The sequence below is a fragment of the Pseudophryne corroboree genome, chromosome 1 (genome assembly GCF_028390025.1).
Source record: "Pseudophryne corroboree isolate aPseCor3 chromosome 1, aPseCor3.hap2, whole genome shotgun sequence".
Lineage (NCBI taxonomy): Eukaryota > Metazoa > Chordata > Amphibia > Anura > Myobatrachidae > Pseudophryne > Pseudophryne corroboree.
Window position 1 is genome coordinate 935,690,223 of NC_086444.1, and position 22,859 is coordinate 935,713,081.

Consider the following 22,859-nt stretch of genomic DNA (forward strand, 5'->3'; position numbering starts at 1 on the left):
ACCGGCGTAACACACGGTGCAGCACCCATGGAAGTGCCTCTGCACCTTATTTTAGCACTATGGGTGGCATGTAATGAACTCATTTCCCCTGCAGCACAATAAGGAACATGACATACGGTCTGGCACTCCTACAGGTAAAAGGGCCGCTATTTGGAGATTAGGTGGTGTATATATATATATATATATATATATATATATATATATATACGTATATATTTTTTTTTTTCTTTCTGTGAATATGGAATGGTGCAAGGTCACAGTATGTCCCCAGCTTTCACTGCATGGTTCACTTCCATGGTTACCTCAAAGCTCGCCCCATAGTCTCGTAGTTCATATCCGGTTTGTTCTTGTGCTTCCCCCAAAGTTTTGAAACTGCTTTGGAGTCCACAAGCTTGAAGATACCCTTCTCCCTTTGTGTCCACTTGATATATCTGGGACAAGTATTCTTATCCTGAAGCAAGTCTAACAGAAACTCCCACAGATAAGTCGTATTTCCTAAAGAAAAAAAAACAACATTAACATTGTAGTCCCACTGAATACCTTTAGGATCACTTTACAAGTAAAGAATGCCCAATTCCTTCCTAATAATGAATTTACACACTGGAGCCGATGTGGTCTTGGTAGCAGAGTGGGTGTAAATTATTCAAAACAAAGTAGATGAAAAAAAATAAGAATTTACTTACCGATAATTCTATTTCTCGTAGTCCGTAGTGGATGCTGGGGACTCCGTCAGGACCATGGGGTTTAGCGGCTCCGCAGGAGACAGGGCACAATAATAAAAGCTTTAGGATCAGGTGGTGTGCACTGGCTCCTCCCCCTATGACCCTCCTCCAAGCCTCAGTTAGGATACTGTGCCCGGACGAGCGTGCATAATAAGGAAGGATATTGAATCCCGGGTAAGACTCATACCAGCCACACCAATCACACCGTACAACCTGTGATCTGAACCCAGTTAACAGTATGATAACAACGAAGGAGCCTCTGAAAAGATGGCTCACAACAAGAATAACCCGATTTTTGTAACAATAACTATGTACAAGTATTGCAGACAATCCGCACTTGGGATGGGCGCCCAGCATCCACTACGGACTACGAGAAATAGAATTATCGGTAAGTAAATTCTTATTTTCTCTAACGTCCTAAGTGGATGCTGGGGACTCCGTCAGGACCATGGGGATTATACCAAAGCTCCCAAACGGGCGGGAGAGTGCGGATGACTCTGCAGCACCGAATGAGAGAACTCCAGGTCCTCCTCTGACCAAGTAGCAGCTCGGCAAAGTTGTAAAGCCGAGACCCCTCGGGCAGCCGCCCAAGATGAGCCCACTTCCTTGTGGAATGGGCTTTTACTGATTTTGGCTGTGGCAAGCCTGCCACAGAATGTGCAAGCTGAATTGTACTACAAATCCAGCGAGCAATCGTCTGCTTAGACGCAGGAACACCCATCTTGTTGGGTGCATACAGGCTAAACAGCGAGTCAGATTTTCTGACTCCAGTCGTCCTGGAAACATATTTTCAGGGCCCTGACAACGTCAAGTAACTTGGAGTCCTCCAAGTCCCTAGTAGCCGCAGGTACCACAATAGGTTGGTTCATGTGAAAAACAGAAAACACCTTAAGGAGAAATTGAGGACGAGTCCTCAATTCTGCCCTGTCAGAATAAAAAATTAAGTAAGGGCTTTTATATGATAAAGCCGCCCATTCTGACACACGCCTGGCTGAAGCCAGGGCTAATAGAATCTTCACCTTCCATGTGAAAAATTTTAATTCCACAGTGGTGAGTGGATCCAACCAATGTGACTTTAGGAAACTCAAAACAACATTGAGATCCCAAGGTGCCACTGGGGGCACAAAAGGAGGCTGTATATGCAGTACCCCTTTTACAAACGTCTGAACTTCAGGCACTGAAGCCAGTTCTTTCTGGAAGAAATTCGACAGGGTCGAAATTTGAACCTTAATGGACCCTAATTTTAGGCCCATAGACAGTCCTGTTTTCAGGAAATGTAGGAAACGACCCAGTTGGAATTCCTCTGTAGGGACCTTTTTGGCCTCACACCACGCAACATATTTTCGCCCAATGCGGTGAAAATGTTTTGCGATTACATCCTTCCTGGCTTCGACCAGGGTAGGGATGACTTCATCTGGAATGCCCTTTCAGGATCCGGCGTTCAACTGCCATGCCGTCAAACGCAGCCGCGGTAAGTCTTGGAACAGACAAGGCCCCTGCTGGAGCAGGTCCTCTCTTAAAGGTAGAGGCCACGGTTCTTCCGTGAGCATCTCTTGAAGTTCCGGGTACCAAGTCCTTCTTGACCCATCCGGAACCACGAGTATCGTTCTTACTCATCTCCTTCTTATGATTCTCAGTACTTTTGGTATGAGATGCATAGGAGGGAGCACATACCCTGACTGGTACACCCACAGTGTTACCAGAGCGTCCACCGCTATTGCCTGAGGGTCCCTTGACCTGGCGCAATATCTGTCTAGTTTTTTTTTTTTTGTTCAGGCGGGACGCCATCATGTCCACCTTTGGTTTTTCCCAACGGTTTACAATCATGTGGAAGACTTCCCGCTGAAGTCCCCACTCTCCCGGGTGGAGGTTATGCCTGCTGAGGAAGTCTGCTTCCCAGTTTTCCACTCCCGGAATTAACACTGCTGAGAGTGTTATCACATGATTTTTCGCCCAGCGAAGAATCCTTGCAGTTTCTGCCATTTCCCTCCTGCTTCATGTGCCGCCCTGTCTGTTTACGTGGGCGACTGCCGTGATGTTGTCCCACTGGATCAATACCGGCTGACCTTGAAGCAGAGGTCTTGCTAAGCTTAGAGCCTTGTAAATTGCCCTTAGCTCCAGTATATTTATGTGGAGAGAAGTCTCCAGACTTGATCACACTCCCTGGAAATTTTTTCCTTGTGTGACTGCTCCCCAGCCACTCAGGCTGGCATCCGTGGTCACCAGGACCCAGTCCTGAATGTCGAATCTGCGGCCCTTTCATAGATGAGCACTCTGCAGCCACCGCAGAAGAAAACACCCTTGTCCTTGTAGACAGGGTTATCCGCTGATGCATCTGAAGATGCGATCCGGACCATTTTCCCAGCAGATTCCACTGAAAGGTTCTTGCGTGAAATCTACCGAATGGGATCGCTTTGTAAGAAACCACCATTTTTCACAGGACCCTTGTGCAATGATGCACTGATACTTTTCCTGGTTTTAGGAGGTTCCTGACTAGCTCGGATAACTCCCTGGCCTTCTTCTCCGGGAGAAAACATCCTTTTCTGGACTGTGTCCAGAATCATTCCTAGGAACATTAGACGTGTCGTCGGAAAAGCTGCGATTTTGGAATATTTAGAAACCACTCGTGCTGTCGTAGAACTACTTGAGATAGTGCTACTCCGACCGCCAACTGTTCTCTGGACCTTGCCCTTATCAGGAAAGCGTCCATATTTCTTTTAGGAAGAATCATCATTTCGGCCATTACCATGGTAAAGACCCGGGGTGCCGTGGACAATCCAACGGCAGCGTCTGAACTGATAGTGACAGTTCTGTACCACGAACCTGAGATACCCTTGGTGAGAAGGGCAAAATTTGGACATGTAGGTAAGCGTCCCTGATATCCAGTGACACCATATCGTCCTGGTTCGCTATCACTGCTCTGAGTGACTCCATCTTGATTTGAACCCTTGTATGTAATTGTTCAAATCTTTTAGATCTCACCGAGCCGTTTGGCTTCAGTACCACAATATAGTGTGGAATAATACCCCTTCCCTTGTTGTAGGAGGGGTACTTTGATTATCACCTGCTGAGAATACAGCCTGTGAATTTTTTTCCCAATACTGCCTCCCTGTCGGAGGGAGACGTTGGTAAAGCAGACTTCAGGAACTTGTGAGGGGAAGACGTCTCGAATTTCCAATGTACACCTGGGATACTACGTGTAGGATCCAGGAGTCCACTTGCGAGTGAGCCCACTGCGTGCTAAAACTCTTGAGATGACCCCCCACCGCACCTGAGTCCGCTTGTATGGCCCCAGCGTCATGCTGCGGACTTGGCAGAAGCTGTGGAGGACTTCTGTTCCTGGGAATGGGCTGCCTGCTGCAGTCTTCTTCCCTTTCCTCTAACCCTGGGCAGATATGACTGGCCTTTTGCCCGCCTGCCTTTATGGGTACGAAAGGACTGAGACTGAAAAGACTGTGTCCTTTTCTGCTGAGATGTGACTTGGGGTAACAAAAGTGGATTTTCCAGCTGTTGCCATGGCCACCAGGTCCGATGGACCGCCCCTTTATACGGCAATACTTCCATGTGCCGTCTGGAATCTGCATCACCTGACCACTGTCGTGTCTATAAACATCGTCTGGCAGATATGGACATCACATCTACTCTTGATGCCAGAATGCAAATATCCCTCTGCGCATCTCGCATATATAGAAATGCATCCTTAAAATGCTCTATAGTCAATAAAATATTGTTCCTGTCAAGGGTATCAATATTTTCAGTCAGGAAATCCGACCAAGCCCCCCCAGCGCTGCACATCCAGGCTGAGGCGATTGCTGGTCGTAGTATAACACCAGTATGTGTGTATATACTTTTTTGGATATGTTTCAGCTTCCTATCAGCTGGCTCCTTGAGGGCGGCCGTATCTGGAGACGGTAACGCCACTTGTTTTTATAAGCGTGTGAGCGCCTTATCCACCCTAAGGTGTGTTTCCCAACTCGCCCTCACTTCTGGCGGGAAAGGGTATACCTCCAATAATTTTCTATCGGAGGAAACTCACGTATCATCACACACTTTAATTTATCTGATTCAGGAAAAACTACAAGTAGATTATTCCCACCCTACATAATACCCTTATTTGTGGTACTTGTAGTATCAGAAATATGTAACACCTCCTTCATTGCCCTTAACATGTAACGTGTGGCCCTAAAGGAAAATACGTTTGTTTCTTCACCGTCGACACTGAAGTAAATGGGCGTTTTTACAAGCCCCTGACGGTGTCTGAGACGCCTGGACAGGTACTAATTTGTTTGCCGGCCGTCTCATGTCGTCAACCGACCTTGCATCGTGTGGACATTATCACGTAATTCCTAAATAAGCCATCCATTCCGGTGTCGACTCCCTAGAGAGTGACATCACCAATACAGGCAATTTGCTCCGCCTCCTCACCAACATCGTCCTCCTACATGTCGACACACACGTACCGACACACAGCACACACACAGGGAATGCTCTGATAGAGGACAGGACCCCACTAGCCCTTTGGGGAGACAGAGGGAGAGTTTGCCAGCACACACCAAAAACGCTATAATTATACAGGGACAACCCCTTATACAAGTGTTTTCCCTTATAGCATTTTCACATATGTAATCATATCGCCAAATAAGTGCCCCCCCTCTCTGTTTTAACCCTGTTTCTGTAGTGCAGTGCAGGGGAGAGCCTGGGAGCCTTCCTCACAGCAGAGCTGAGCAGGAAAATGGCGCCGTGTGCTGAGGAGAATAGGCCCCGCCCCCTAAAACGGCGGGCTCTTCTCCCGGAGTTTGTGAGATCTGGCAGGGGTTAAATACATCCATATAGCCTCAATGGCTATATGTGATGTATTTTAGCCATAAAAAAGGTATAATACATTGCTGCCCAGGGCGCCCCCCCCAACGCCCTGCACCCTCAGTGACCGCTGGTATGAAGTGTGCTGACAACAATGGCGCACAGCTGCAGTGCTGTGCGCTACCTTATGAAGACTGAAAGTCTTCTGCCGCCTGTTTCTGGACCTCTTTAACTTCGGCATCTGCAAGGGGGGTCGGCGGCACGGCTCCGGGACGAACCCCAGGGTGAGACCTGTGTTCCGACTCCCTCTGGAGCTAATGGTGTCCAGTAGCCTAAGAAGCAAATCCATCCTGCACGCAGGTGAGTTTACTTCTCTCCCCTAAGTCCCTCGTAGCAGTGAGCCTGTTGCCAGCAGGACTCACTGAAAATAAAAAACCTAACTTAAACTTTTATTCTAAGCAGCTCAGGAGAGCCACCTAGATTGCACCCTTCTCGGCCGGGCACAAGAATCTAACTGAGGCTTGGAGGAGGGTCATAGGGGGAGGAGCCAGTGCACACCACCTGATCCTAAAGCTTTTATTATTGTGCCCTGTCTCCTGCGGAGCCGCTAAACCCCATGGTCCTGACGGAGTCCCCAGCATCCACTTAGGACGTTAGAGAAAGTGTGTGTATGTGAGCTGTAGGTTTCTCAGCGTCCGTGTGTACAGTTTTGAGGTCGTTCCTATGAGGTGTGTATACACTGCCGGCCAGCAAGGGAGCATTTTCAGGCATACACCGGCCTACTGAACACGGCCTACGTAAGAATGCCCTTTCCACCATAAGGTTTAGACGTGCAAAATGTGGGTTTGTTGTCCAAGCATGCGCTGTTCAATGTACACTGCGCAGACTGAAGCAACTCAGCACTATATATTAAGTACAAAGGTGCACGGCACAAGAAATTCTGCAGAATAAAAACTGATGTCCAGATTTGCATTCAGTAACATTTAATACCGGTAAGGGCTGCTGCTGTTATAAATAAATATATCAGAATTCTAAAATGTTTACGGCAGAGGTAATAACAAGTGACCCTCCAGCTGCTGTGGAACATTTCAGCATGTCCTGCCACAGGTTTAACATGCCTTAATAACAAAACTGTGGCAGTGTATGCTGGGATGCGTAGTTCCATAGCAGCTTAAGGGCTGCCTGTTCTACATCCTTAGTTTACCGTATACATGCAATGATATGGAGAAACACCCCCCTTATAGCATCATTAAAGTATCTGGGGCAGATGTACTAAGCCTTCAGAGAGTGTTAGAGGGTACTAAGGGTTAGAGGGGGGATTGAATTGCTTTGTGCGTGTCCACCAATGCAATTCAACTGTCGTCGTCCCCCCTACCCTAGATGCACTTGTTACCTTTTTAGTGCTGGGTTTAGCAGCTCAAAGTCTTGGTGTGGGGGCTCCCAAACCATGTAGTTTTCACACATTTCAGCTCGCACCCAGGAGGCTGCGAGCTGAAATGTGTGTCCCCCACTGCATGCTCGCCCAAGTGGAGCTGCAATTGAATTGTGCCATCAGGCACCATCTAATGGCAGCCATGGTGGCGGGGACATGACACAACTGAATTCCACCCAGAGAGTGATAAAGTGGAGCGAGAGATAATTATCAGCAAATCAGCTCCTAACTGCCATGTTACGGGCAGTACGGAAGATGTATAAAGCAGTGATGAGTGGATAAGTGCACCAGTGGAGAAGCTGCCCATGGCAACCAATCCGTTTTGATGTAACATTTATCATTCTGTAAAAGTTATAAGTAGCAGCTGATTGGTTATCATGGGCAACTTCTCCACTAGCTCACGCCTCCACTCTTTTCACTGCTTAGTACATATGCCCCAGTAAGCGGAAAGAGAAAGTACCAGCCAATCAGCTCGTCAGTTTTCAAACACAGCCTATAAAATGACATTTAGAAGCGGATTGGCTCGTACTTTCTCTCTCTCCAAGGCTTAGAACCCAGACCCCTATATTACCAGTTAACTGACAATCCTAGAGCCAGGCTAGAATAATATATGAAGGAACCTCACTCGTCACCACATTGTCATGTATGGAGCACTGAGTTTCTAGGCATGCTGTATAAAAATACACATACATGATTGCTTTCTAAACGATCAGCAAAACTCAAATTACTCCCCAAGTGATAAAAGGTTGTATCCTTTCCATGGGACAGGCATAAGGAACAGCCCAAAGCGGCAACATTACCATGGGAAATGGTAGACTGATTAATAATACACAAACAGCAGCCACCACCGATACGCATAATGGCATCCCGGAATCTGGCTTACAATTAGTAATACTGCACAATGACACATTTATTAGGGGGGTTTTACCTTTGCCTTCCCTTGGTTTCTTCTTCATTCCCAAATCAGGGGAGCCATTGGCAAATGTAGGTGGCTGCATCTTTGGTTTACGGCCAGCTGCACAAAGGGACACAGTAGTCGCAAGTGAGTAAGCACAATGACTGGAAACCCTGACACCTCATTTATCACTGCATGTGCCAATGTAAGAAAACATGCACTTATTAATGATTTGGATGGATACTTCCCTTTTAAATGCCAACTACAAAGCCTTCTTGAACAGGAGACAGATAGCACAACTTACTACTAACTGCTGCTATCCCTTATTAAGAATGAGGCTTTTGAATAACTTGACAATTAATAAAGAATAAAGATGAAACAAGTATCTGTATATAGTTGGAATCTATTATCGGGAACGCTTGACACCCGAGATAAGGGGTTAGCTGTCATTTAGAGAACCAGGCCTGACATATACTAAATTACATTTAAAAATTACCTGTCTTTCCCCACACCGCCCTTGGGATTCCCCTCCTCATTAAATGGATTAGTAGTGCTCCCCACAGTGACTGTAGGGGGAAAAAACAAAACAAAAATACTCTGGGTGGCCACATCTCTCTGTGTGAAATTATCGCTACAAAACAGCAAGACTTTATCTTCCTGATTTGTGGACCTTTGTGGGTAATAGCCATCATTTTCTGTAGTGCAAAAATGGGTGGGATCAGTCACTCCCATTTACAAACCAATGAGCCATACTTTGTTGAACTGCCTATAGGTCTGTTACACAGATCTGATAAGATAATTATTATAGCTCTGGTCATGTACAGTCACTAGTACATATGCTTCACATTGTGAGACTAAAACGTCGCAGAAATTACCTCTCTTTTTCTTCATTGGCTCTCCCAGTTCAAGAGATATCGGGATGGGAGAGGTATCCATTGGCTCGGAGTCCTCAGTGGATACTTCCACCACAGTCTCTGTGATGACATCTGGCCTCATGGCAGCATGGATGAACTCTGGCGTGGATACACATTGTGGTACATAAACTTCCACTGTAGATAAAGAACAAAATCCAAAAGGGTTCACTAAATGGAAATATAACGAAAACGTAAATCATTTGAAATTAGTTTTTGGCTTACTCTCAAGGAGTATGCAGCATCATTCTTACTTGTTCTGTACTTTTTAAGTATAGATTAGTGAGCAGTAAGAGGTGTGCAGCTATGGGATAATACCCCTTATTAAATGGCTAGTTCCAAAAGCCTTCTCAGCTCAGGAAAAGAGGTTGGGAAACAGAATATGAGCTCTGCATAGTGGCTGTGGGATTCTAAGCTATGTATTTCTGAACATAAAGTAGTATTGGCCCTTCAACTGAACTGCAACAAATCACAGAAAAAGAAAGAGCGTGAAATTAACTTCCTACCTACCAAAGCCTGGCTGCACTATGTGTGGAGGCATGACTGCAACTTCTATAATATGGTATAACAAAGTTAAATATTCTCTAATATTTCACTACTGTGAAATCGCTAGGGCTGTCTGCTCCACAACTTCATGCTCTGCATCTATCCTTCCTCGCTTGCACTGCCAGTGCAGCACTCTTCCCTGCAAAACAATGTTAGAGCTTGGTAATGCACTGCTGTAACTGACACCTGGTCCAAACTACAGCCTGTCCCACTTCTAACCTTGGCCCTCATCGCTGGGTTCTCTTTATCAGAGCCAGTGGCGACTGTTAACATGCCACTGGATCGGGATACGGTCGTTAGATTGACACAACTTAGGTCGGACATTAGGTTGACATGTACTAGGTCGACAGGTCAAAAGGTCGACATGAGTTTCACTTTTTTCCTTCAATTTTTGGACTTTCATACTCTACAGTCCACGTGGACTACAATTGGGAATAGTAACCTTGCTGCGTGGGGACACGGTGCACTAATTGGGGTTCCCCGTCACTTCACAAAGAAAACACCACCAAAAAAAGTCTAAAAACTCATGTCGACCTTTCACCTGTCAACCTAGTACATGTCGACCTAAGTTGAGTCGACCCAACGACCCATACCCACTGGATCAACCTGATCTCTCCCCACTGCTGTTGTCAGACAGACAATGCACTTCCTAAGCCTGCGATGAGATAGGTGCCACATCCCTTCAATCAGCTGCCTCCAATCTTTCTACAGTGCCTTGCTAAAGTATACACCCCCCTTAGCTTTTTACCTATTTTGATACATTACAACCTGTAATTTCATATTTTTTTTTCATCTGAATTTTACATGTGATGGATATGCACAAAAAAGTCTAAGCTGGCGACGTGAAATTTGAAAATTGGCATGTGTAAATGTGATCATCCCCTTTGCTATGAAGCCCCTCAAAAGTTCTGGTGCAACCAATTACCTTCAAAAGTCACATAATTAGTGAAATCAAGTCCACCTGTGTGCAATCTAAGTGTCACATGATCTGTCAGTATAAACACACATTTTCTGAATGGCCCCAGAGGCAGCAACACCACTAAGCAAGAGGCATCGCACCACGAAGACCAAGGAGCTCTCCAAACAGGTCAGGGACAAAGTGGTTGAAAAGTACAAGTCAGGGTTGGGTTATAAAAAAAAGAAAGAAAAACAGGATTTTAATTACCGGTAAATCCTTTTCTCGTAGTCCATAAGGGATATTGGTGAATCTAGTATGATGGGGTATACACGGGGGTCCAAAGGAGCCAGTGCACTTTAAATTTCTTCAACTGGGTGTGCTGGCTCCTCCCCTCTATGCCCCCTCCCACAGGCAGTTATAAGTAAAAACGTGCCCAAAAGAGAAAGGACATATATGAGAGAAGGAAATATGATAACGAAGAGTGGCGAGATTTACACACCAGCACACCACTAACATATAACAACTAGCAACAGCTGAACAGGAAACCATATAACAAGAACCTGCAGAAAAGTCAATGGACTGAGGCGGGTGCCCAATATCCCTTATGGACTATGAGAAAATAAGATTTTACTCACCGGTAAATCTATTTCTCGTAGTCCGTAGTGGATGCTGGGGACTCCGTAAGGACCATGGGCAATAGCGGCTCCGCAGGAGACTGGGCACAGCTAAGAAAGATTTAGGACTACCTGGTGTGCACTGGCTCCTCCCACTATGACCCTCCTCCAGACTTCAGTAAGGATACTGTGCCCCGAAGAGCTGACCCAATAAGGAAGGATTTTGAATCCCGGGTAAGACTCATACCAGCCACACCAATCACACCGTATAACTCGTGATAATATACCCAGTTAACAGTATGAACACAACAGAGCCTCTCAAAAGATGGCTCAACAATAACCCTTGTAGTTAACAAGAACTATATACAAGTATTGCAGACAGTCCGCACTTGGGACGGGCGCCCAGCATCCACTACGGACTACGAGAAATAGATTTACCGGTGAGTAAAATCTTATTTTCTCTGACGTCCTAGTGGATGCTGGGGACTCCGTAAGGACCATGGGGATTATACCAAAGCTCCCAAACGGGCGGGAGAGTGCGGATGACTCTGCAGCACCGAATGAGAGAACTCAAGGTCCTCCTCAGCCAGGGTATCAAATTTGTAGAATTTTGCAAACGTGTTTGCCCCTGACCAAGTAGCAGCTCGGCAAAGTTGTAAAGCCGAGACCCCTCGGGCAGCCGCCCAAGAAGAGCCCACTTTCCTCGTGGAATGGGCTTTTACAGATTTAGGCTGCGGCAGGCCAGCCACAGAATGCGCAAGCTGAATTGTGCTACAAATCCAGCGAGCAATAGTCTGCTTTGAAGCAGGAGCACCCATCTTGTTTGGTGCATACAGGATAAATAGCGAGTCAGTCTTCCTGACTCCAGCCGTCCTGGAAACATAAATTTTCAAGGCCCTGACTACGTCCAGTAACTTGGAGTCTTCCAAGTCCCTAGTAGCCGCAGGCACCACGATAGGTTGGTTCAAATGAAGAGCTGATACCACCTTAGAAAGAAACTGGGGACGAGTCCTCAATTCTGCCCTATCCATATGGAAAATCAAATAGGGGCTTTTACATGACAAAGCCGCCAATTCTGACACACGCCTTGCCGAAGCCAAGGCCAAAAGCATGACCACTTTCCACGTGAGATATTTTAAATCCACGGTTTTGAGTGGCTCAAACCAATGTGACTTTAGGAAACCCAACACCACGTTGAGGTCCCACGGTGCCACTGGAGGCACAAAAGGAGGCTGAATATGCAGCACTCCCTTGACAATTGTCTGAACTTCAGCAGTGAAGCCAGTTCTTTTTGGAAGAAAATCGACAGAGCCGAAATCTGGACCTTAATGGAACCCAGTTTTAGGCCCATAGTCACCGCTGACTGTAGGAAGTGCAGAAATCGACCTAGCTGGAATTCCTCCGTTGGGGCCTTCCTGGCCTCACACCACGCAACATATTTTCGCCATATGCGGTGATAATGGTGTACGGTTACATCTTTTCTAGCTTTAATAAGCGTAGGAATGACTTCCTCCGGAATACCCTTGTCTTTTAGGATCCGGTGTTCAACCGCCATGCCGTTAAACGCAGCCGCGGTAAGTCTTGGAACAGACAGGGCCCCTGCAGCAGCAAGTCCTGTCTGAGCGGCAGAGACCATGGGTCCTCTGAGATTAATTCTTGAAGTACCGGGTACCAAGACCTTCTTGGCCAATCTGTAACAATGAGAATAGTTCTTACTCCTCTTTTCTTTATTATCCTCAGTACCTTGGGTATGAGAGGAAGAGGAGGGAACACATAAACCGACCGGTACACCCACGGTGTCACCAGAGCGTCCACAGCTATCGCCTGAGGGTCTCTTGACCTGGCGCAATATTTTTCTAGCTTTTTGTTTAAGCGGGACGCCATCATGTCCACCTATGGCCTTTCCCAACGGTTTACAATCAGTTGGAAGACTTCTGGATGAAGTCCCCACTCTCCCGGGTGGAGGTCGTGCCTGCTGAGGAAGTCTGCTTCCCAGTTGTCCACTCCCGGAATGAACACTGCTGACAGTGCTAACACGTGATTTTCCGCCCATCGGAGAATCCTTGTGGCTTCTGCCATCGCCGTCCTGCTTCTCGTGCCGCCCTGTCGATTTACATGGGCGACTGCCGTGATGTTGTCTGACTGGATCAGAACCGGCTTGTTTTGAAGCAGGGGCTTTGCTTGACTTAGGGCATTGTAAATGGCCCTCAGTTCCAGAACATTTATGTGTAGGGAAGTCTCCTGACTTGACCAAAGTCCTTGGAAGTTTCTTCCCCGTGTGACTGCACCCCAGCCCCGAAGGCTGGCATCCGTGGTCACCAGGACCCAGTCCTGTATGCTGAATCTGCGGCCCTCTCTGAGATGAGCACTCTGCAGCCACCACAGCAGAGACACCCTGGTCCTTGGAGACAGGGTTATCAACCGATGCATTTGAAGATGCGATCCGGACCATTGGTCCAACAGGTCCCACTGAAAGGTTCTGGCATGGAACCTGCCGAATGGAATCGCTTCGTAGGAAGCTACCATCTTTCCCAGGACTCGCGTGCAATGATGCACCGACACCTGTTTTGGTTTCAGGAGGCCTCTCACTAGAGATGACCGCTCCTTGGCTTTCTCCTCTGGGAGAAACACTTTTTTCTGGACTGTGTCCAGAATCATCCCCAGGAACAGTAGACGTGTCGCCGGAACCAGCTGAGACTTTGGAATATTCAGAATCCAACCGTGCTGGTGTAGCACCTCCTGAGATAATGCTACGCCGACCAACAACTGCTCTCTGGACCTCGCCCTTATCAGGAGATCGTCCAAGTATGGGATAATTAAAACTCCCTTTTTCCGAAGGAGTATCATCATTTCGGCCATTACCTTGGTAAATACCCTCGGTGCCGTGGACAGGCCGAACGGCAACGTCTGGAATTGGTAATGACAATCCTGTACCACAAATCTGAGGTACTCCTGGTGAGGGTGGTAAATGGGGACATGCAGGTAAGCATCCTTGATGTCCAGAGATACCATGTAATCTCCCTCTTCCAGGCTTGCAATAACCGCCCTGAGCGATTCCATCTTGAACTTGAATTTTCTTAAATATGTGTTCAAGGATTTCAAATTTAAAATGGGTCTCACCGAACCGTCCGGTTTCGGTACCACAAACATTGTGGAATAGTAACCCCGTCCTTGTTGAAGTAGGGGCACCTTGACTATCACCTGCTGGGAATACAGCTTGTGAATTGCCTCTAACACAGCCTCCCTTTCTGAAGGAGTCGTTGGTAAGGCAGATTTGAGGAGACGGTGGGGGGGGGGGGGAGGATGTCTCGAATTCCAGCCTGTACCCCTGAGATACCACTTGAAGGATCCAGGGATCTACCTGTGAGCGAGCCCACTGATTGCTGAAGTTTTCGAGACGGCCCCCCACCGTACCTGGCTCCGCCTGCTGAGCCCCAGCTTCATGCGGCGAACTTAGCAGAAGAAGCGGGGGAGGACTTTTGTTCCTGGGAAGTGGCTGTATGCTGCAGCTTTTTCCCCCTACCTCTGCCTCTGGGCAGAAAGGACGCGCCTCTACCCCGTCTGCTCTTTTGGGGGCGAAAGGACTGCACCTGATAATACGGTGCTCTCTTTGGTTGTGAGGGGACATGTGGCAAAAATGCTGACTTCCCAGCTGTTGCTGTGGACACTAAGTCTGAAAGACCATCCCCGAACAACTCCTCACCCTTATAAGGCAAAACTTCCATGTGCCTTTTAGAATCTGCATCACCTGTCCACTGCCGGGTCCATAACCCTCTCCTGGCACAAATGGACAGTGCACTTATTTTTGATGCCAGCCGGTAAATATCCCTCTGTGCATCTCTTATGTAAAAGACAGCGTCTTTAATATGCTCTACGTTTAGCAATATAGTGTCCCTGTCTAGGGTGTCAATGTTTTCTGACAGGGAGTCTGACCATGCAGCTGCAGCACTGCACATCCATGCTGAGGCAATAGCTGGTCTCAGTATAATACCATTGTGTGTATATATAGCTTTCTGGAGAGCCTCCTGCTTTCTGTCAGCAGGTTCCTTTAGGGCGGCCGTATCCTGGGACGGCAGTGCCACCTTTTTTGATAAGCGCGTAAGTGCTTTATCCACCCTAGGGGGTGTTTCCCAACGTGACCTATCCTCTGGCGGGAAAGGGTACGCCATTAGTAATTTTTTTGAAATTACCAATTTTTTTATCGGGGGAAGCCCACGCTAGTTCACACACTTCATTCAATTCTTCAGAAGGGGGAAAAACTACTGGTAGTTTTTTCTCCCCAAACATAATACCCTTTTTTGTGGTACCTGGGGTCACCTCAGAAAGGTGTAAAACATTTTTCATTGCCTCAATCATATAACGAGTGGCCTTATTGGACATTACATTAGTCTCTTCGTCGTCGACACTGGTATCAGTATCCGTGTCGACATCTGTGTCTGCCATCTGAGGTAGCGGGCGTTTTAGAGCCCCTGATGACTTTTGAGACGTCTAGGCAGGCACGGGCTGAGAAGCCGGCTGCCCCGCATTTGGCATGTCGTCAAATTTTTTATGTAAGGAGTTGACACTTTTGCGTAATTCCTTCCACAAGTCCATCCACTCCGGTGTCTGCCCCGCAGGGGGTGACAACACATTTATAGGCACCTGCTCCTCCTCCACATAAATCTCCTCATCAAACATGTCGACACAGCCGTACCGACACACCGCACACACACAGGGAATGCTCTGACAGAAGACAGGACCCCACAAAGCCCTTTGGGGAGACAGAGAGAGAGTATGCCAGCACACACCAGAGCGCTATATAAATCAGGGATTAACTAAATTATATCCCCTTATAGCTGCTATATGTATATTGCGCCTAAATTTAGTGCCCCCCCGTAGTGTAGACTGCAGGGGAGAGCCAGGGAGCTTCCTTCCAGCGGAGCTGTGAGGGAGAAATGGCGCCAGTGTGCTGAGGGAGATGGCTCCGCCCCTTTTTCGGCTGACTTTTCTCCCGCCTTTTTATGGATTCTGGCAGGGGTATTTATCACATATATAGCCTCTGGGGCTATATATTGTGATATATTTGCCAGCCAAGGTGTATTTATTGCTTCTCAGGGCGCCCCCCCCAGCGCCCTGCACCCTCAGTGACCGGAGTGTGAAGTGTGTATGAGGAGCAATGGCGCACAGCTGCAGTGCTGTGCGCTACCTTGGTGAAGACTGATGTCTTCTGCCGCCGATTTTCCGGATTCTTCTTGCTTCTGGCTCTGTAAGGGGGCCGGCGGCGCGGCTCCGGGACCGAACACCAATGGCCGGTTCCATGCGGTCGATCCCTCTGGAGCTAATGGTGTCCAGTAGCCTAAGAAGCCCAAGCTACCACCAGTTAGGTAGGTTCGCTTCTTATCCCCTTAGTCCCTCGCTGCAGTGAGTCTGTTGCCAGCAGATCTCACTGTAAAATAAAAAACCTAAAATATACTTTCTCTCTAGGAGCTCAGGAGACGCGGTGACAGAACACGCGGGGTGTGACGCGGTGACAGAACACGCGGGGTGTGACGCGGTGACAGAACACGCGGGGTGTGACGCGGTGACAGAACACGCGGGGTGTGACGCGGTGACAGAACACGCGGGGTGTGACGCGGTGACAGAACACGCGGGGTGTGACGCGGTGACAGAACACGCGGGGTGTGACGCGGTGACAGAACACGCGGGGTGTGACGCGGTGACAGAACACGCGGGGTGTGACGCGGTGACAGAACACGCGGGGTGTGACGCGGTGACAGAACACGCGGGGTGTGACGCGGTGACAGAACACGCGGGGTGTGACGCGGTGACAGAACACGCGGGGTGTGACGCGGGAACACGCGGGGCGTGACGCGGTGACAGAACACGGGGGGCGTGACGCGGTGACAGAACACGCGGGGTGTGACACAGTGACAGAACACGCGGGGTGTGACACAGTGACAGAACACGCGGGGTGTGACACGGTGACAGAACACGCGGGGTGTGACACGGTGACAGAACACGGGGGTGTGACGCGGTGACAGAACACAGGGGTGACATGGTGACAGAACATGTGGGGTTAAGTCAGTGACAGAACACTGAGGGTGACACGGTGACAGAACATGCGGGGTGTGACAGTGACAGAACATGCGGGGTGTGACGCGGTGACAGAACACGGGGTGTGTGACGCGGTGACAGAACACGGGGTGTGTGACGCGGTGACAGAACACGGGGTGTGTGACGCGGTGACAGAACACGGGGTGTGTGACGCGGTGACAGAACACGGGGGGTGTGACGCGGTGACAGAACACGTGGGGTTGAGTCAGTGACAGAACACGGGGGGTGACGCGGTGACAGAACATGCGGGGTGTGACGCGGTGACAGAACACGGGGGTGTGACGCGGTGACAGAACACGGGGGTGTGACGCGGTGACAGAACACGGGGGGTGTGACGCGGTGACAGAACACGTGGGGTTGAGTCAGTGACAGAACACGGGGGGTGACGCGGTGACAGAACATGCGGGGTGTGACGCGGTGACAGAACACGGGGGTGTGACGCGGTGACAGAACACGGGGGTGTGACGCGGTGACAGAACACGGGGGGTGTGACGCGGTGACAGAACACGTGGGGTTGAGTCAGTGACAGAACACGGGGGGTGACGCGGTGACAGAACATGCGGGGTGTGACGCGGTGACAGAACACGGGGGTGTGACGCGGTGACAGAACACGGGGGTGTGACGCGGTGACAGAACACGCGGGGTGTGACGCGGGAACACGCGGGGCGTGACGCGGTGACAGAACACGGGGGGCGTGACGCGGTGACAGAACACGCGGGGTGTGACACAGTGACAGAACACGCGGGGTGTGACACAGTGACAGAACACGCGGGGTGTGACACGGTGACAGAACACGCGGGGTGTGACACGGTGACAGAACACGGGGGTGTGACGCGGTGACAGAACACAGGGGTGACATGGTGACAGAACATGTGGGGTTAAGTCAGTGACAGAACACTGAGGGTGACACGGTGACAGAACATGCGGGGTGTGACAGTGACAGAACATGCGGGGTGTGACGCGGTGACAGAACACGGGGTGTGTGACGCGGTGACAGAACACGGGGTGTGTGACGCGGTGACAGAACACGGGGTGTGTGACGCGGTGACAGAACACGGGGTGTGTGACGCGGTGACAGAACACGGGGGGTGTGACGCGGTGACAGAACACGTGGGGTTGAGTCAGTGACAGAACACGGGGGGTGACGCGGTGACAGAACATGCGGGGTGTGACGCGGTGACAGAACACGGGGGTGTGACGCGGTGACAGAACACGGGGGTGTGACGCGGTGACAGAACACGGGGGGTGTGACGCGGTGACAGAACACGTGGGGTTGAGTCAGTGACAGAACACGGGGGGTGACGCGGTGACAGAACATGCGGGGTGTGACGCGGTGACAGAACACGGGGGTGTGACGCGGTGACAGAACACGGGGGTGTGACGCGGTGACAGAACACGGGGGTGTGACGCGGTGACAGAACACGGGGGGTGTGACGCGGTGACAGAACACGTGGGGTTGAGTCAGTGACAGAACACGGGGGGTGACGCGGTGACAGAACATGCGGGGTGTGACGCGGTGACAGAACACGGGGGTGTGACGCGGTGACAGAACACGGGGGTGTGACGCGGTGACAGAACACGGGGGTGTGACGCGGTGACAGAACACGGGGGTGTGACGCGGTGACAGAACACGGGGGTGTGACGCGGTGACAGAACACGGGGGTGTGACGCGGTGACAGAACACGGGGGTGTGACGCGGTGACAGAACACGGGGGTGTGACGCGGTGACAGAACACGGGGGTGTGACGCGGTGACAGAACACGGGGGTGTGACGCGGTGACAGAACACGGGGGTGTGACGCGGTGACAGAACACGGGGGTGTGACGCGGTGACAGAACACGGGGGTGTGACGCGGTGACAGAACACGGGGGTGTGACGCGGTGACAGAACACGGGGGTGTGACGCGGTGACAGAACACGGGGGTGTGACGCGGTGACAGAACACGGGGGTGTGACGCGGTGACAGAACACGGGGGTGTGACGCGGTGACAGAACACGGGGGTGTGACGCGGTGACAGAACACGGGGGTGTGACGCGGTGACAGAACACGGGGGTGTGACGCGGTGACAGAACACGGGGGTGTGACGCGGTGACAGAACACGGGGGTGTGACGCGGTGACAGAACACGGGGGTGTGACGCGGTGACAGAACACGGGGGTGTGACGCGGTGACAGAACACGGGGGTGTGACGCGGTGACAGAACACGGGGGTGTGACGCGGTGACAGAACACGGGGGTGTGACGCGGTGACAGAACACGGGGGTGTGACGCGGTGACAGAACACGGGGGTGTGACGCGGTGACAGAACACGGGGGTGTGACGCGGTGACAGAACACGGGGGTGTGACGCGGTGACAGAACACGGGGGTGTGACGCGGTGACAGAACACGGGGGTGTGACGCGGTGACAGAACACGGGGGTGTGACGCGGTGACAGAACACGGGGGTGTGACGCGGTGACAGAACACGGGGTTGTGACGCGGTGACAGAACACGGGGGTGTGACGCGGTGACAGAACACGGGGGTGTGACGCGGTGACAGAACACGGGGGTGTGACGCGGTGACAGAACACGCGGGGTGTGACACAGTGACAGAACACGCGGGGTGTGACACAGTGACAGAACACGCGGGGTGTGACACAGTGACAGAACACGCGGGGTGTGACACAGTGACAGAACACGCGGGGTGTGACACAGTGACAGAACACGCGGGGTGTGACACAGTGACAGAACACGCGGGGTGTGACACAGTGACAGAACACGCGGGGTGTGACACAGTGACAGAACACGCGGGGTGTGACACAGTGACAGAACACGCGGGGTGTGACACAGTGACAGAACACGCGGGGTGTGACACGGTGACAGAACACGCGGGGTGTGACACGGTGACAGAACACGCGGGGCGTGACACGGTGACAGAACACGCGGGGCGTGACACGGTGACAGAACACGGGGGGGGTGACACGGTGACAGAACATGTGGGGTTGAGTCAGTGACAGAACACGGGGGGTGACACGGTGACAGAACATGCGGGGTGTGACACAGTGACAGAACACGGGGGTGTGACGCGGTGACAGAACACAGGGGTGACATGGTGACAGAACATGTGGGGTTAAGTCAGTGACAGAACACTGAGGGTGACACGGTGACAGAACACTGAGGGTGACACGGTGACAGAACATGCGGGGTGTGACAGTGACAGAACATGCGGGGTGTGACAGTGACAGAACACGGGGGGTGTGACAGAACACGGGGGGTGTGACAGTGACAGAACACGGGGGGTGTGACGCGGTGACAGAACACGGGGGTGTGACGCGGTGACAGAACACGGGGGTGTGACGCGGTGACAGAACACGGGGGTGTGACGCGGTGACAGAACACGGGGGTGTGACGCGGTGACAGAACACGGGGGTGTGACGCGGTGACAGAACACGGGGGTGTGACGCGGTGACAGAACACGGGGGTGTGACGCGGTGACAGAACACGGGGGTGTGACGCGGTGACAGTGACAGAACACGCGGGGTGTGACACAGTGACAGAACACGGGGGGGGTGACATGGTGACAGAAAACGGGGGTGTGACGCGGTGACAGAACACGGGGGGGTGACGGTGACAGAACACGGGGGGGTGACAGTGACAGAACACGCGGGGTGTGACACAGTGACAGAACACGCGGGGTGTGACAGTGACAGAACACGCAGGGTGTGACGCGGTGACAGAACACGCAGGGTGTGACGCGGTGACAGAACACGCAGGGTGTGACGCGGTGACAGAACACGCAGGGTGTGACGCGGTGACAGAACACGGGGGTGACACGGTGACAGAACACGGGGGTGACACGGTGACAGTGACAGAACACGGGGGGGTGTGACAGTGACAGAACACGCGGGGTGTGACACAGTGACAGAACACGGGGGGGGGGGTGACACGGTGACAGAACATGTGGGGTTGAGTCAGTGACAACACGGGGGGGTGACACGGTGACAGAACATGCGGGGTGTGACGTGTGACACAGTGACAGAACACGGGGGGGGGTGACACAGTGACAGAACACGGGGGGGGGTGACACAGTGACAGAACACGGGGGGGGGGGTGACAGTGACAGAACACGGGGGTGTGACGCGGTGACAGAACACGGGGGTGTGACGCGGTGACAGAACACGGGGGGGTGACGGTGACAGAACACGGGGGGTGACGGTGACAGAACACGGGGGGGTGACAGTGACAGAACACGCGGGGTGTGACAGTGACAGAACCCGCGGGGTGTGACAGTGACAGAACCCGCAGGGTGTGACAGTGACAGAACACGCAGGGTGTGACGCGGTGACAGAACACGCAGGGTGTGACGCGGTGACAGAACACGCAGGGTGTGACGCGGTGACAGAACACGCAGGGTGTGACGCGGTGACAGAACACGGGGGTGACACGGTGACAGTATATGTGGGGTTATGTCAGTGACAGAACACTGAGGGTGACACGGTGACAGAACATGCGGGGTGTGACAGTGACAGAACACGGGGGTGTGACGCGGTGACAGAACACGGGGGGGTGACGGTGACAGAACACGGGGGGGTGACAGTGACAGAACACGCGGGGTGTGACACAGTGACAGAACACGCGGGGTGTGACAGTGACAGAACACGCAGGGTGTGACGCGGTGACAGAACACGCAGGGTGTGACGCGGTGACAGAACACGCAGGGTGTGACGCGGTGACAGAACACGGGGGTGACACGGTGACAGTATATGTGGGGTTATGTCAGTGACAGAACACTGAGGGTGACACGGTGACAGAACATGCGGGGTGTGACAGTGACAGAACACGGGGGTGTGACGCGGTGACAGAACACGGGGGGGTGACGGTGACAGAACACGGGGGGGTGACAGAACACGCGGGGTGTGACACAGTGACAGAACACGCGGGGTGTGACAGTGACAGAACACGCAGGGTGTGACGCGGTGACAGAACACGCAGGGTGTGACGCGGTGACAGAACACGCAGGGTGTGACGCGGTGACAGAACACGGGGGTGACACGGTGACAGAACACGGGGGTGTGACGCGGTGACAGTGACAGAACACGGGGTGACAGTGACAGAACACGGGGGGGTGTGACACAGTGACAGAACACGCGGGGTGTGACAGTGACAGAACACGGGGGGGGGGTGACATGGTGACAGAACATGTGGGGTTGAGTCAGTGACAACACGGGGGGGGTGACACGGTGACAGAACATGCGGGGTGTGACGTGTGACACAGTGACAGAACACGGGGGGGGGGGGTGACAGTGACAGAACACGGGGGGGGGGGGTGACAGTGACAGAACACGGGGGTGTGACGCGGTGACAGAACACGGGGGTGTGACGCGGTGACAGTACATGTGGGGTTAAGTCAGTGACAGAATACGGGGGTGTGACGCGGTGACAGAACACGGGGGTGTGACGCGGTGACAGAACACGGGGGGGTGACGGTGACAGAACACGGGGGGGGGGTGACAGAACACGCGGGGTGTGACAGTGACAGAACACGCGGGGTGTGACAGTGACAGAACCCGCAGGGTGTGACAGTGACAGAACACGCAGGGTGTGACGCGGTGACAGAACACGCAGGGTGTGACGCGGTGACAGAACACGGGGGTGACGCGGTGACAGTACATGTGGGGTTATGTCAGTGACAGAACACTGAGGGTGACACGGTGACAGAACATGCGGGGTGTGACAGTGACAGAACACGGGGGGTGTGACACAGTGACAGAACACGGGGGTGTGACACAGTGACAGAACACGGGGGTGTGACACGGTGACAGAACATGTGGGGTTAAGTCAGTGACAGAACACGGGGGGGGGGGGGGGGTTAGGGGTGGTACATCGAGCGCTAAAGATCTCCCCCCTAACCTAAAAACAGTCTGACGCCACTGCCTGCACACACAAACATATACACACACTCTCACATATA

General features: G+C 51.7%; 1 protein-coding gene across 7 annotated transcripts in view; it reads right to left on the bottom strand.

Annotated features, from left to right (window-relative positions):
• Positions 1 to 22,859, bottom strand: part of ELF2 (E74 like ETS transcription factor 2) — a 300,035-nt gene that overhangs the window by 3,726 nt on the left and 273,450 nt on the right. For 6 of the 7 annotated variants that reach the window (XM_063920360.1, XM_063920362.1, XM_063920361.1 and 3 more), the window contains 3 exons: positions 8,725 to 8,898; positions 7,883 to 7,969; positions 303 to 495 (listed from right to left, as the gene is read on the bottom strand). In XM_063920360.1, the coding sequence (XP_063776430.1) occupies positions 303 to 495; positions 7,883 to 7,969; positions 8,725 to 8,898 (454 nt within the window). Of the gene's footprint in view, positions 1 to 302; positions 496 to 7,882; positions 7,970 to 8,724; positions 8,932 to 22,859 lie in introns of all 7 variants that reach the window. The other variant, XM_063920365.1, reaches the window with a different exon arrangement.